Below are 16236 nucleotides of genomic sequence, written 5' to 3' on the forward strand. Positions count from 1 at the left end.
TTGGCAATAACAATCCTCACCACCAGTATACCATACATGACCAGAAGTTGCAGTCAGATATTCAGCTACAAACCAGTTATAAAGAATGAGACTTAGGAGTACTTGTTGATGAGCAACTGAAGTTCCACAGGCATTGGCAACAAGTTGTGTCAATAGCCAATTAGAGCCTAGGCCTGCTGAAATGCACTGTCATCAGCTGCTCCCAAACTCTCTTTACAAGGCTATTGTAAGGCCATTCTTGGACTTTAGAACATCCCTGACCTCCCCCTTCAACCATTTGACTAGAATTTGACCCTTTCCTTCAAGGTAGGTTAGTTTGTCTAGTGAGCTAGCCTATTTTATACAAGCATTGCTAAAATAATCTTATCAGCAATCTTTTACCAAGCATAGTACCTTTTTTCGTCTTCCTAGAATGATAATAATAAATCCCCACTGTGGCAAATCCAGCAAACCCGATAAATATGTACTTCATGATTTTTAACAGCAAATGACAGTTGAAATTTTTAAATTATTGGCGGGAAAAGAAACAAAAAAGGATTAACAGCTGCATTCGTTTTCGTCGTCCCTTGTTCATAGTTCTATGAAGATTTTTTCAGTTTTATTATATTACGTTTTATTTCACCCTTCTAAAAACGCTGTTTTAACTGAAAAAACTATGAAGGTCAAAATCGGGTCAAAACTTCCCAAATTTCGTTGGTCATTTTCGCAAATTTTTCACATGTTTGTCAAAAATTTGGGAAAATGATCGACGAAAATTGGGAAAATTATCGACAAAAATTTGGGAAAAACTATCAGTGAAAAAATGGGAACAGTGGTCTAAATTGGGTCACAATGTTACACAGTTACGTGCTGACATACCTTTCAAGCATTGTAAAGCACAAAAAACCCATCTCCTTTGTCACAATCATTAATTGCGAGAATTTTGAATGCATTTAGCAGCGTTTTCAGGCTCAGCAGGTTCAAACACAAGTTATTCTCGTTTAGTTTCAAGTTCCTATTTTTTTTTCTAGTTTCAGTGGGTTCGAAGCTTCAACCCCATGTTTGATGCACTGATGCACTAGACGCAAACTTCAAGACGGGTTGTTCACGGATCAACGGGTTCGAACACGGGTTGTTTTCATCTAGTGCATTAAGCGTTGAAAATTAGATCCCTAAAATGTATATGCCTACGATATTCCCTTTTAATAGTTATATTAATCATTAGAAAAAGTGTACTGAACTGCAGCGTAAAGCATTGTTTAAAAAAACCTACAAAGAGGTAAAATAGTGAAGAGATAAGATGAACGCACTTTTCGCACAATTTCTTTCTTACTGGACTGCTGAGAAATTTCCTACATTCTGCGCTTTCTTTGCATTTGTTATAAAGCCTCTTTTTCAAACACTTACAAGCATGATTGGCGCATTCAATTTTTTCCACTATTCCACCATATGAAACCTTTGTAATAGTCCATTTTCGATCTTTTTTACAGCAGCAACATTTTAAGAAATTTAAAATAAATTTCTTGCGGATGAAGATTTGCTAGATGTTTTCCAGAGAATTTGCTTAAGGATTGTTCTGGGTACCCGGCTGATTGACCATATTTCAAACAATAGGCTATACGAAAAATGAGGTTCAATACCGCTCTCTAGGGCTATAATGAAAGAAAGGTTGAGGTGGTTAGGGCATGTTGTGTGGATGAAGGATGACAGATTGCCGAAGATTGTTCTTTTCGGCCAACCATCTAGGGCTATACAGAAAGCAGGTCGTCCTGTCTGGGAAGGGAGGACGTCATAAAGAAAGATTTAAAGGAAATGGGAACTTCGTGGGTGGGTGTAAAAAGGGAGGCTTTGAATAGATTGGGGTGGAGGAGGAGCGTGCGTATCTGTGTTGGCCTCAGTCGGCTTGGTGCTGCGGTGAGTTGTTAGTAGTAGTAGTAGTAGTAGTATGAAGCGTACAAATAGGATTTAGAGTCCTTCCCTGTCTATACACTATGCCTTCTGTTTGAATGAAGAAATTCTACATGATTAAATTTTTCGTATCCTAACTCTGGGAAATGAACCTATAGAAGTCAAATTCAATGCATTTAAATTCATTAGTCTTAATTCTAGTACGATATTTGTCCTCTAATAAAGTCCATATTGCAACTTTCATATTATTTGAATTATTGAATGTGTCTGGGATAAAGAAATACTAAAGAACCTATCATTGCAGGACTAGAGTTATTAACTCTTTCTCAATCCTGTGCAAATGCGTACGCCGGCGTTTCTCCAGTCCATTCAAAATGCTGAAGTCAGCATATGTTCAGATACCAGGAAGCTCCTGAGACTTTCACCGGGAACCTTGGATTTGTGTATAAATCCTAGCTTATAAGGACTGCTACATTGTTGCTGATGTTGGTGGTGCACTCATATCCCTAAGAGTCGACATCCTGCATAAGTAATTCATAGCCAATAAATACACCATTTGCTAAATTGCTAAATTGCTATATTACTCATGCTAAACTGCTTGAGGTATGGATCACGGCTAAGTTCTTTTACTTCAAGTAATTAGTACTTGACAACTTCATGGCCAATAAACACACCATTTCTTAGCCAGTGACAATAATCTGGAAAAGGAGCACAGTTGCGAGCTGGGTACGATTCAAATATTGGCCGTATCATATCCTTACAATCCATAGCTCTTTGAACAATTTTTTCAACGGAAAAGGGAGGATAAATGTCATCCACAGAATTATTTACCCTCCATCTGTTTTTGCCCACAACTTCTAGGAAATTACCGATTGTTACCATATGCTGATTAAGATGAACCACTTGCATATTCCCAACATATACAGCCCAACGACTGTAACTAAACAATAGTGTTTTACCAAATTTAGAGGATCTCTGGATTTTATTTTTGTAAATTCGTCCGTAAATGAATTTATTTTCCATGGAATAAGTCGGGTAATAGCACTCAATTTCAATGAGATCTCCCTTTTCTAGAAAAATATATGTGTTTGTAGTTTTGATGCGGTTTTGAATTAAATTCACTATATATAGAGCTTCGTGCCATGGTTCGTCATTATGCTTAAGGATCTGACAAAGATCATCAGCAACTGAAGTTGAACAGAAAGGGTCTGTTGCTATCATCAAACGAGGGACCCCGAAAGGATTAATAAGAGGAAAGCTCCCTCCATCAAGATTATTATATTTCACATCCCTCACAATGTAAAACATCTGTGTATCATCGTCCGCAAGCTGTTGTCTGAAATAAACTATAAGCATCCTTCGCACATCTATTCCAAGTCGTGGAGCTATTTGTTCTTTCAACTCTTTAATAGTGGTATCTGAATCCACATAAATTCTTATGAAGCCTCTTTTTAAAAAACCTCTATCTCCAGAATATTCTATATTCCAATGATATGTTATCCCTTCATTCTCATTAACTTTTTTGCAGTTCTTACTACTTGCTTTTTTAGCTGACCTGGGTTCATTGTTCTTCCTAGAATAAGATCTTATTTCTTCTTTTCCAGTTGTTGAATTTTCACTCATTCCAGAAGTAATGTAATTTTTAATTGGCCACCAGACTGTTTTTCCCACAAATAAGACTCGGGCCCCAATAGCAAGACATTTTCTTTTTAAATAGCTATAAACTAGTGTAGAAGCATGCTTGCTGCTTTTAACAGCAATTTTTCTGTATATTTTGTCAGCTCCCGCTTTATTTTGAGCATCAAAATATACACCAAGAATGCACAATCTTGCATTACAACGGTCTTCGTTCTTAATGGTTTCTTTTAATGCAGGTAATGTACTTTCGCAATTCTCAATAATTGCATCATTTTCTTCGATTTTATTAGCCAGACTGACACTGCCAACTTTATTTTCTTCCTTTGCTTGGATAAACTCCTTTGAGAATGTGGTGTTAAAAGTGTTAGCCTCATTAGCTGGCTTCGGTTCACTATTAGAATTAGTAATGAATTTATTTATCTCTTCTTTTCCTTTTGCCGACCTTTGGCCCATTTTGAATGTTATAAAATTTTCGATGGCCCACCAGAATGCTTTCCCTGAAGATAAGACTCGAGCCCAAATGGTAAGAAGTTTTATTTTTAAATAACTGTTAACTAATTCTGAAGCACGCTTGATTCTTTCCATAGCACTTTTTCTGCATGTTTTTTCAGCTGTAACTTTGTTTTGAATATTTGATGGCGCTCGTACGTCACTACGGTCTTCGTCCTTAATGATCTCTTTTACTGCTAGTATTATGTTTTCACATTTCCAACTGCTTGCACCATTATCTCTGGTTTCGTTAGCCAAATTAACACTGTCAACTTCGTTTTCTTCCTTAATTTGAATAGGCGCCTTTGAGGCTGGGGTATTAAAAGTCTCATCATTAACAATTGTCCCTGCTGCAGGTAATAGACTTTCACAATTATTACTACTTGCATAATTATCCCTCTTTTTAATAGTCAAATTAGCACTGTCAACCTCAGTTTCTTCCTTTGTTTGAATGAGCTCCTTTAAGGTTGGGTTAAGACCACAACGGTATTTATCCTTAATGGTCTCTCTTACCGCAGGTAATATACTTTCAGAATTCTTGCTATATGCATCATTATAAGTGCCATTGTTAGCCAGACTAGCGCTGTTCACTTCATTTTCTTCCTTAATTTGGAAAGAATTTTTTGACATTGCCGTATTAAGACTCTTAGCCATATGAGGTGGTTTGGGTTCATAATTCTTCTTGGGATAAGAGTTAATTTCTTCGTCTTTGTTTGTCGAACTTTTACCCATTTCAGATTTAATGTAGTATTTAATAGCCCACCAGACTATTTTTCCTAAGGATAGGACTCGGGTGCCAATGGCAAGACACTTTCCCTTTAAATAACTATAAACTAGTTTAGAATCATACTTCCTGCTTTCAGTAAGAATTTTTTTGCATGTTTTGTCAGTTAATGCTTCATTTTGAACAACAGCTGATGACAATCTCACGTCACTTCTTTCATCATTATTTCTGCTCGGGTTTGCCAGACAAGTACTGTCAACTTCATTTTCTTCCTTCAATTGGATAAACTCCTTTGAAGCTGGGGTATTAAAAGATTTATTATCTGATGACGCTCTTGCATCACTACGGTCTTCGTCCTTAATGCCTTCTCTTGCTGTAGGTAATATGCTTTCACAATTCTTACTACGTACACCATTTTGTCTGCTTTTGCTTGCCAGACTAGAAATGTAAACTTCATTTTCTTTCTTAATTTGGAAAGGCTTCTTTGAGGCTTGGGAATTAAAAGTCCTAGTATCCGATGACACCTGTTCGTCACTACTGTCTTCGTTTTCAATAGTTTCTCCTTCTGCTGGTAGTATACTTTCACAGCACTTACTGCTTGCACCATTACCTTTGCTTTTGTTTGCCAGACTAGCACTATTAGCCAGACTAGGACGAGAGTTGAACCCATCTAGATCTCGTCTTGAACTTTCGTCCATTTTAGATTGTCTGTTTTTTTTAATGGCCCACATAATAACTATTCCAGCACATGAGGCTGGAATCCCAATGGCAAGATATGTAATAACGCTCATTTCACAATTCTTTTGAAATAACAAATGCAAATACCTGGAATGCTTCGTATATATCTAACAATTGACGTCACGGTTTTCACACTGATGAGATGTTAATTACGTCACACTGATGAGTGACGTCATAGTATCTATGATGATGATGTAAATGCAGCCTGAGGTGGCGTCATCACAAAAAATGATGTCATATACCAAAATATACATGAGAAATATTGCACTCGTTCTGTGATTAGTCTTTTGAGAAAAGTAATTTACAACATGATGATTTATGCAACACGCATAATAAGAACTGACGATTTATGAATATTTATGATATAATTTAATTTAGAAATATTTTACGTTGTATTGATATTCAGTTGCAGTGGGGAGAGTAGCAGTTATAGTATTGAGGCTTACTAACACCACGGAGTCTCTTCACATAAAAAGCCTATAGAAGCTTTTGTTGGGTTTGACAGAGCTTGTTTGATTTTGACCTTTTCCTTCAGAAAAGCTTAGTCCTCCCTTAAATAGAAATCACCTATATCTTCACTCTAAAGCGTCTTACGGAGAGTTTGCTAGCCTCATAATTGCACTAAAATAAGTCTCAGCCTAGGGTATAACTTGTAAGTATGTAAGGTATAAAGAAGGAAATTAGATTAGCCCTAACATCTAAATATTAAGATAAGGTTAATCTAATTTGCTTCTTTATACCTTACATACTTACAAGTGTTAAGAAACTCCTAAATATTAAGAATCCTAGTAGGAGGGGTCATTATTGTTCCTAATAAGCATTGGATTTGTTTATTTTTTCTGTCTCTTTTCTTTTTTTAAAGCACCTTTTTCTGTTCTGTTCATAAAAAAACACATAACATAAAAAGACGACCTGTTTTTTTTTATTACCGGTTCTTTTTTATTTCTGTTTTTATAATAGCTATTAGTAGTGTCCTGTTTCTGTTTTTTTAATACCTGTTTTTCTTTTGTTCCTGATTTTATTTAAGTGATATGAGAATGATATATCAGAGAATTTCAAACTTTTAAAATACTGTTTTAAGTAATAGTTTGGAATTGTGAAGAAGTGTCGTTACAATCCATAAAATTTTGGAATTGGACCGTCAATATTTAATAGAAGTAATTAAAATCATGGCCCTTGGTGTGTCTAATACATTATTAACTTATGAAAAAATCCACACCACACGTTCTTCAAAGAAAATTAAAGAGATGCATTAAGCTAAAAATCAGCAAAAGTAAAGTCAAATAATCTTCCAAGCGTCAAACTACAACAAATCACAATTAATAAATAAATGTAACTTAAAACAAACAGAAATTACAAAAAAGCGATTCAATTTCCAAACGAGCACAAATTAACATCAACAAGGTTGATAACCCCCAAGCCTTGTCAAGACCAGAACACAATTTGGGCTTTACTTAACATGAAATATATTTGAAATGTTTTCACCATTCTTACTTTCATGAATAAAATATAATCAAAACCCTTAGAAATATCAGCTTATGTCAAATACACTGACAATACAAGATCATTTATTTTTTTCAATAATGCGCAAAGTGTGTTCTAATATTAGGAAAACATAGGGATATCAGCACTAATCTTAGTAATTTTCGCTTGTTTTGAGTTTGACTCCTCTATTTATTTTAATTTCTGTTCGTTTTGAGTTTCATTTATTTATTGACAGTGATTTGTGGCAGATTTACGCTTTGAATAATATTTAATTTTATTTTTGCTCATTTTTGGCTTAATGGAGCTCTTCATTTTTCTTTGAAAAAGTTGTTTTGTGGAAAAAATCTTTAAAATAGTTTTTTTGTTTTTTGTTTACATAGTCTTTTTTAGACCCCGTGGCCACGCCGATGAGGGAAGACCGGCGGCGGCGGGGCCAAAAACAGCACGCCGCGCCGCCTTTCAGTGGTGGGGGGCGCGCCACCGGCGCGATCAATGTTGACCGCAGACATTAATGTTTTCATCAGTCTTTCTCAAATCACAGCTTAAATTTACAACAAATTCTAGCCTATTCATGAGTTCAAAAATTCACAAGTCGCTGGCTGGAAACTGATCTTCTTCGTTATTCATCAAGAGAAATAGAAATCTAGTAGAAACGAAATGGCTGTGGCGTTTCAGAACCTTTGCATAATACGAGTAGTTGAAGTATCTATTAGCTATGTATTCTTAACATAAATAATTGTCAAAATTAGTAGTTTTTTTCATCGCGCATTACTGCACATAAAACTTCAAATACCGTATCACAAAATTCGTCAGTTATCTGGGTAAAAACTTTGAACTTAGAAGCTTAATTTTTTCATAATACCCTTTGTCTATATCTGTTTTGTCACCTTCAAAACATTTGAAATGGGCGAATTTGATATTGATTGTTTTTTTTTTTTTTTTGCTCTTTTGGATTCTTAAGAAGCATTCTTGTATTAAAAACTGGTTTTTAATAATAATTTTAAAAAAATGTGTTTTAAAGTTTTTTTTTGGCTTCTTTATAGAATAAATGTCATGTAGGCTAAGGCTGAACTGCTGTTTTTTTTATTGCTTTTTTTGTATTGCTTTTTTTTTATTGCTAACCACAAAGTTCTTGCTTTTCCACCATACGTATCAGGAGGATTAATCGCGGAAGCAAATGACACAGATATATATATATATATATATATATATATATATATATATATATATATATATATATATATATATATATATATATATATATATATATATATATATATATATATATATATATATATATATATATATATATATATATATATATATATATATATATATATATATATATATATATATATATATATATATATATATATATATATATATATATATATATATATATATATATATATATATATATATATATATATATATATATATATATATGTAAATATATATATATATATAAATCTTATCTTTTTAAACAAGCAATTTTTATATATTGCTGTATATTAATGTATAACTGTTCTATATTAATGTACAATGTACAACATATATTAATGTTCTATGTATGAAAAAAAAATTCTCGAAAGCGATACCATATTTTTAATTTTTTTTGGAAAATTGGCATCCTGGGATTTTCTGGTCTGAAAAAAAAAACAATCTCGACAGGTCACGAGTTTGAAAATTTTTCTTCTTTGTCAACTTTCTGAGTAAAAACAAAAAGAAGAAAAGCTACCCTGATTGCAATCAAACCTCTAAAACATAATAGGAAAAATGTAAGCATTTTTTTCTCCAAAAAGAAGTGTTGACATGAGACAAAATAAAAAACAAAATACAAATGATTAATTAGAAAATTGATTTTTCTTTTTTTGAGAGGTTCAAATTATAGCCATACCTTGATTTCTAGCTTATTGCTCAGGATTTTTAATTCAGTTTTCTCTTTTTCGAGAATATCCACTCGTAAGCGCATGATCGTCAATTCGTCTATTAGCACTATTTGATGTCCCTAGAATTTTACAAAACCTTACCAAAAAACAAAACAAAAATAACAAGCACAATATCATCAATTAACCATAGATAAGAGTAAAATTTTCAGTTTGAACCTCGATTTTTCCGGTTTGTTGAAAAAAAACTCCTTTTTTAGTTGTTTGCTAGCTAACTTAGTAGCAAAGTATAATCATCTACTGAACAAGTACAGTCAAAACTCTCCAAAAGTGACCCCGCGTACCTCAGCGCCTCTAGAAGGAAAATGTTGTACTACTTAATCGCTCCGAGCCAATAAATTAAATTTAATACAGCTTTTACGGAACAAGTATAATCACCTACGGAACTTGTGATTTAGTCACCAAGTTCGCATAGGTATGAAATCGTCTCCGGAGACGCGGACAAAGGGTCATTTTTTTGTGTGGAGAGGATAGGTTTTGTCAGTACTTGTTCAGTATGTGTTTATACTTTGCTTAGTAGTAAGTGTAAGCTCATAAACAATGCTGCATAACTTGTTTATAGCTACTGAAACGGTCATTATACCTACGAAGAATATTTGTCGTTAGAGGCAACTTTATAATAGAAGAAAACTTGTGTGAACAAACCCTAAATCCTTTTCTTCCTCTTTTTTACTTTATTATAAACGAAAAATCACTGTTTTTGTCAAAAAAAAGATCATTTGCATAAAAAGAAAAAGATCAAAACCAAAAACGAAAGTCCTTGACGAACATTTAGAGAAAGCTGAATATTCAAGTAATAGGACGGATTATTTTGGAAGAAAGAAAAATAATAAACGTAAGCTGAACAATGATTCCACTCATACATGGTGCGATAGGTCACATTCTCTCCCCTTCCTCAAAAAATCGTCTGAAGGACCCTTTTTCACTATGTAGAAAAATTGGTAAATAGTTACCTACACATTTTTTTCATGTTTTTTATTTGGATCTCTGTGTGTCTGTAACAGAATTGGTCATTTCCTAATGTAATTAATTAAAAAACTAAAGTTTTTTTTACCTGAAAGCAAGGAGCGAGATTAAACTGAAAACGGACAGAAATTAGTCCGTATATGAATGGGGCTGCCCCCTCCTGAGCCCCTCGCTCTTACGATAAAGTTTTTTATTTTTTAAAAAAAACAAAGTTGTGAGACAGAGTCAAACTTTAGCGTAAAGAGTGAGGGGTTGAGGAGGGGGCAACCCTCCTCAAATTCATCCCTATGAAGGAGAGAGCCCCCTTCATAGCAATGTCCCTTCCCCCATGAAAACTTCCTTCATGGAAAGATCCTCCCATGTTACACCCGACCTACCCCCACTCCCCATCAACCAAAAAACATACCACCTTGAAAACTTCTGCATATTTCCCAATAATCAATACTATGTGTAAACATTGGGCAAAGTTCATAACTTGCTGACCACGAGAGGGGGCCAAGTTGCCCTCCATTTTTGTTCACTTAAGAAGGACACTATAGTTTCGGTTTGTATAAAAATGTTTCTTTTCTTTTCTTGCAAAAAAACTACATTTGAGACTGAGGTAAAATAATACTTTAGCTACTTTTGGCTATTTTGAAAAGGGGTTAGGTTAGAAAAATGAAATTTTCAGGGACGGGTCTACATGCTAAAATATGTCCCGGTAAGATATTTTGAAGTACCTACCTTCACCACTTCTCCCTCTAGAGGGTCCTGAAGTTTGACTACATGACAAGTTTTGACAAAACATCATTTTACCCTAATTTTTATTTATAAGTTTCTGTTCTCTGACTTTATTTCGAAAGCGCAATTCCTCTTATTTGAGTTGAATTTTAAGCCAAATCAATGTTTTTTTTTCAAAATTTAGGAAATGTGTTTACATATGTTTTAAACCTTAAAAATCAGGATTGAGCAAAGTTGTTAAAGTGAAAACGATTTTGTTGTACTTTATTTTAAGCAGAATATCTATTTTACAAGGTTTCACTTTTATAACACCAAGATTTTTAGAGGTCATCAAAGGTCAGGACCCTCTAGAGGGAGAGGGAGTGGAGGTAGGTATTTCAAAATACCTTCTCGGGACATACTTTTGCCTGTAGATCTATCCCTGAAAGTTCCATTTTCCTAACCAAACCTCTTTCCAAGATAGCCAAAAGTAGCTAAAGTAGAATTTTACCCAATTTCTTTTTTAACTTTTTATTTTTAAGTTTATTCTTGCTGGTTTTATCCCTAATATAAACAGGTTATATAATCATTGTGACACACATGGTAACGCGCAACTTTTTCCAGAATATTCTTTTTTCCTAATAAATATTCAGAATAATAAAAGCCAGTAAAATAATTTTTATGCAGGAAATCCCTGGAAAAATAATCGCATGAACAGGTCATGTCTGCAACTTAATTTTAAAATAAAAGGTAGCCTTCCAAAAAATATGCAAAAACTTTAGCACGTACGTGGACATTACGTAGCCGAAGTTAACCGGAAATCTTATAAGAATCTCAGAAGCTTGGGGAAGGGACACGGGCCCAAAGGCCTATGCCAAAATCTGTGCCTGACTTAAAAAAAAAATAATAAGAGTACCTCCTGTATTTGGATTATGTTTAGAATGTCAGAAACATTGTAATTTTCAGGTTTTGATTTGTTCCAAAATCAGTCAAAATTATGTATCTGCTGCAAAATCACTGCTACATCATGCAATATTATTATTACTGGTTTCTCAGTAAAAACAGCAAATGAAAATGTGTTTTAACATGTTCCTCACACAATTGAACAACATGTTGCTATTTACGTGTTGTTTTGTGTAAAGAGTGTTTATCTATCTCCAAAATGTCAAACAAACCCAAAAAAATTAATTTTTTTTATTAAGAAACTTCCGGATCGACTTTTTGAAAATATTTTTCACACTTTGAAGTGTAAAATATTTTTTGAAATATACTACAGCAACTATTACGTGCTTAAAACCTTTGTCTACTTTTGGTAATTGACCAGGCGTGTCCATACTCCATATGTAGCAGACATAAGAAGGAGATTAACTTTGACCTAACGGTCGATGAGGGAATTCATGGAAATTAGAAAGATTTCATAGAAAGACAGCTAGAGTTGAGAGTCCGAATAAACTTTAAATCTGCATAATTTTATTTGTGAACAGAAGTGTTTTTTTAATCAATGTGATGTTATTTGTGTTTCTATTAACCTTATTTTAGGGAGATATTCAAGTAGTCAGGCATTCTGAAAGGGATAGAGAGCTACGAATGCCGCAGACAGCCCCTTTCATACACGGAATGATTTCTGTTCGTTTTAAGTTTTAGTTTCACTCCTTACTTTCAGTTAAAAAAAAAACTTTTTTTATTTAATCGTAGAGCCAAGATGACCTGATTGCTGATTTTCAAGTCCTTTGAAAGCTGCTTGAAAGAGAAATATCAAATCGAAATAGCAATAAAAAGTCGGTCTATTTGCTCTGCTCTGAAACCTTTATATCATTAACGGTTTTAGGCATGGGCCGATGGGTGTGCGTGGCTTTTCTCTAGGGGGGGGGGGCAGCCGATTCTGTGATGAATAGAGGGGGGCTGAAGTTATATTGGCAGTTCACATAACTTCACACTGCTAGCAAGTTCTATCATACCGGCAAGTTATCACAAAAATCATCAATCATAAATCATTAGAGCTAAATCTTTAAAAGAGATTAGGGATAATTGCTTCTTGTTTGACTTTTATTCCGTCATTTCGGCTGTTTATTTCCAGCTTTTTGAACCATCTACCTTTTATCAACTGCTTTTTTAGCCATCTACCTCTTTTCAACTGTTTTTTCAACCAACTGCTGTTTCGGCCACATCTAGTGCAAATTTGAAGTTCTAGGGGGGGGGGGCAGCCAGGGATGGAGCCAGGATTTAGTTAGGGGGGCGCAAAATAGGTTGATCCGATAAAATTGCGTTAGGAGTAAGTTTATTTAACACAAAATTTCGTTAATCAAGCAAATTACATTGCTTTAGACAACGTTAGGGGGTTACACCCCCTCACACCCTGGATTAACCACTGGGGGCAGATGGACCCTTATGCCCCCCCCTTTGTACGCCCATGGGTGTTGGCCCCATTATCTGGGAGAGCCAGGTATACCAGAGTAAGTGTAAAAATGTAAAATAAAAGGAATAAAATGTGATATGTCGAAAAAACTAGGAGGAGCCCTCCCCCTCCCTAGGCCTAGAACCGCGACTATTTTATATTAAAAGGTAATTATGGAACAGACAAAAAAAGTTGCGAAATATCCCAAAGAGCTAGACAGTTGTATTTTAGATGTAAATTCAACAAGTATAATGAATATTGTCTTCTTTGAAACCACAAAATATACTTGAATTATGGGATTATATGAGTAGTAAGTTATATAAAGGTGTCAAGAGCACAAGAATATACAGTGTAGTTTGACGAGCACATTGCAAAAACGACCAATCCTTTTATATTATATACCAGTGATCAAAGACGTTTTGAAAGTATAATTGTAATTGTATAACGCAAGCAGCCTGGTTTTTGAGGCAACACCCATTTTTAGGGCCAATCAGAGAGAGCTGAGGTTACTTCATATACGATAAGTTGATTAGTAATTGGATTCGAATAAAAGGAGTGATTTCCATTGCAATTCATATTATTAAGAGAATTGAACTCAGAGAGAATAGTTTATTTGAGACGATATTAGTAGAGACAATGAGTGGAGCATTTACACTATTGGAGGTTGATGTTGGAGCAGGTAGCAACAGCAAAGATAAACGAGTACCAAACGTGGCTGTGGAAATAACAGAAGGCGGTAGACTAAGCCTTGAATGGGATGATATGTATGCTAGATATGTGATATCATTGAGCAAATTTAAAATGGAGGAACAATTATGTTTTGCTGTGAAACTGAATATTGTGCATATAAATAGACTTCAGGCAGCATTAGATGCACTAGTGAAATATATTGATGAAAACAAATTGAATCAGTGATAATTTTTGTTGTACTTATGTTCAATAAAACTGTTTCTAAATCAAAGATATTTTTCTTTCTATAGTAGGCTAGCGTGTATTTTTTTAGAGTAGAAAAAAAAATCTGGTTAGTCTGAAGTTGGTTGTGAGAGTTTAGGACACTAAAAAATGGATAGATTTGAGAAAGAGCGAATCATGGGGAATCTTGTGTTTATGGAAAAACATTTGATTCTAGATGATGATTCTCTAGAGTTATCTATTCAAAGGAAGATATTTTCTCAGGGAATGCTTGTCGATATAATGAAAACTGATTCTCCGTCATTAGACTATTGCATGGAGCTTTTACGTTGTGGTCCAAATGCATCTGCACTATTTATTGACTTATTAATTACGACACAGCAAAATGATATTGTGGATATGCTCTTAAACACTAGCTTAGGAATTTAGGACTTTTTTCATGAGAAAGATGTAGTTCAAGGATGATTTACTCCTCTCTCTCTCTATCTCCTACTCAATTTATTGATAGTAGCTCAGTTTCATTATGGCAGTGAGAGTGTCAACACATGAAAAAATGTTTCATATATGTCCCCTATGCATGTACACACTGGGCAGTTGGTCATCATGTGAGAATTGCACAATGATTGATGAGTTTGATGAAAAGTGCAGATTATGCAACCCGTGTAAATTGCATAGAGGATATGCTGTACAAGTTAAAGGTTGTAATTCCTGTTTTGAAGAGGTGTGTGACTCTCATCCTAGAGGGCACCTATGCTCGAATTGCCACTATGATAAATGTAATCAGTGGGAGAATACATATCCTGGTATGATTGGAAAGAATCCTAAGCGTGATTTTAGTTTATTGCTAAGAGATTTGTATCGTCGTGGCTTTAGATTGTTTTGGGAGGAGGAGCCGGGTCAGCGATTCAACTGTTGGAACAACAAAAGAATTGGGTTTTTACGTCATCGTTGTGAAGACAATGGCTACTATGATTATAAGCCCACTGATTTTATTTGGCTGTGACGGAATGTGATTCGCCACTTGAGGACACTGTTTGAGACATTGCTTCAAATAAGCAAAAAGAAATATGTGAATTCTACAAAATGAATGAGAATAGTATCATTGACGATACAAAGAGATATGATAAGAGTGAGGTTACACTCTATTGTAGAAAATGTGACCCTGACATTGCAGCACATCAGGATCAATATACCGTGAATTCAGATAATCTACCTGCATTAGTTGTTATCGAAAAATACTTATACCTAGTAGAAGATGAAATCTAAAGAGTAGAAGAGTCGTTTTTATAATGTACAAACAATAATTTTTTTAAAAAACAATTTAACAAACATTTTTAGAACATTTTATTCGTAGGGCACTAAAATCAATATTAAACACGCTTGTAAGTATATTTTCCTCTAGAAAGTCGTTCAATCGAGGTAAGTCAACGCAAATGCTAAAAAACTGCTTGTAGGTATAGCCATGACATCTGAACATGAAAAAGAGTAGTGCATAAAAACCGCATGTCTTAGTCGTTAAATCCTGTACTCTTCGTTGATTTTGAATAATAGTTTTCCCACTGCTTTCAATAAAGTTGCTGATGTATGGAGTGTAGAATTTATACGATAGGCCAAGAGGATAAAAAAATGCAATATTCTTCGCTGTTTGAAAGATGCATAGCCAATGAACAGTCTTAAAAGTCGATGGACTGCTATTAACAGTGATTAGGGTTTTGTTAACACTTGGAATTTTTTCAATGAAGTCCGATGGTATGCAACAGGACTTGTACTGGGAAATGTACGGATCCACATTAAATACGCTGATTATTTGGTTTTGTGTTCATGGTGCTAGGTCTAGTAGAACACTACAGTCGGGTGTGATTTCCCAATAGGTTTCAAATTGACTCAATGATATTAGTGTGATGCTCTCAGTCAAAGCATCGGCAAATGTGCACTCTAAACGTACATTCTCTGTTCGTACTATGCTCATATCCTAGGTCCCCGACAAGTCAAAAACAATTACACCATGATTTTTCGAAAACATTGAATTGGTTATTTAATGTTCGAATAATTGGGAGTCATGATCTAGGGATTGCATGGTCAACTCATATAGAGTTCTATAGGATTTTTTATCAAATGATAGAGTGTACAGTGGAATACCATTTACTTCATACACAAGGCAAGATAAACCAAAAAAATTAAAATCATGGGAGGATGCAGTCCAGGACCAACCGGCACTGCCACTCTTCACAAAGGCCAAAGCAAGTTTTGACGGGATTTCCCCATTGATAAATGATGAATGAGTACAACTGCGAGAGCCGGTGGCAATGTGACGTTGATTGGTGATCGTATGGGGGACAAGAAGTTTAATGTTGTTG

General features: G+C 34.6%; 2 protein-coding genes across 3 annotated transcripts in view; both read right to left on the minus strand.

Annotated features, from left to right (window-relative positions):
* Positions 1–505, minus strand: part of LOC148941328 (mitochondrial import receptor subunit TOM70-like) — a 52077-nt gene extending 51572 nt beyond the window's left edge. The window contains exon 1 of the mRNA XM_089104557.1: positions 394–505. The gene's annotated coding sequence lies outside the window, so the exon portion shown is untranslated. The remainder of the gene's footprint in view (positions 1–393) is intronic.
* LOC148941326 (putative G protein-coupled receptor B0563.6) overlaps positions 1–16236 on the minus strand; it is a 124236-nt gene that overhangs the window by 79405 nt on the left and 28595 nt on the right. The window contains exon 2 of one of the 2 annotated variants that reach the window (XM_089104043.1): positions 8864–8969. The exons of the other annotated variant lie outside the window; for it this stretch is intronic. Within the exon in view, the coding sequence (XP_088960169.1) occupies positions 8893–8969 (77 nt within the window). The 3' untranslated portion in view covers positions 8864–8892. Of the gene's footprint in view, positions 1–8863; positions 8970–16236 lie in introns of those variants that run through there. 2 annotated transcript variants of the gene reach the window in all.

The sequence above is a fragment of the Artemia sp. Qi Xiang Cuo genome, chromosome 18 (assembly GCF_049724085.1).
Source record: "Artemia sp. Qi Xiang Cuo chromosome 18, ASM4972408v1, whole genome shotgun sequence".
Taxonomy (NCBI): domain Eukaryota; kingdom Metazoa; phylum Arthropoda; class Branchiopoda; order Anostraca; family Artemiidae; genus Artemia; species Artemia sp. Qi Xiang Cuo.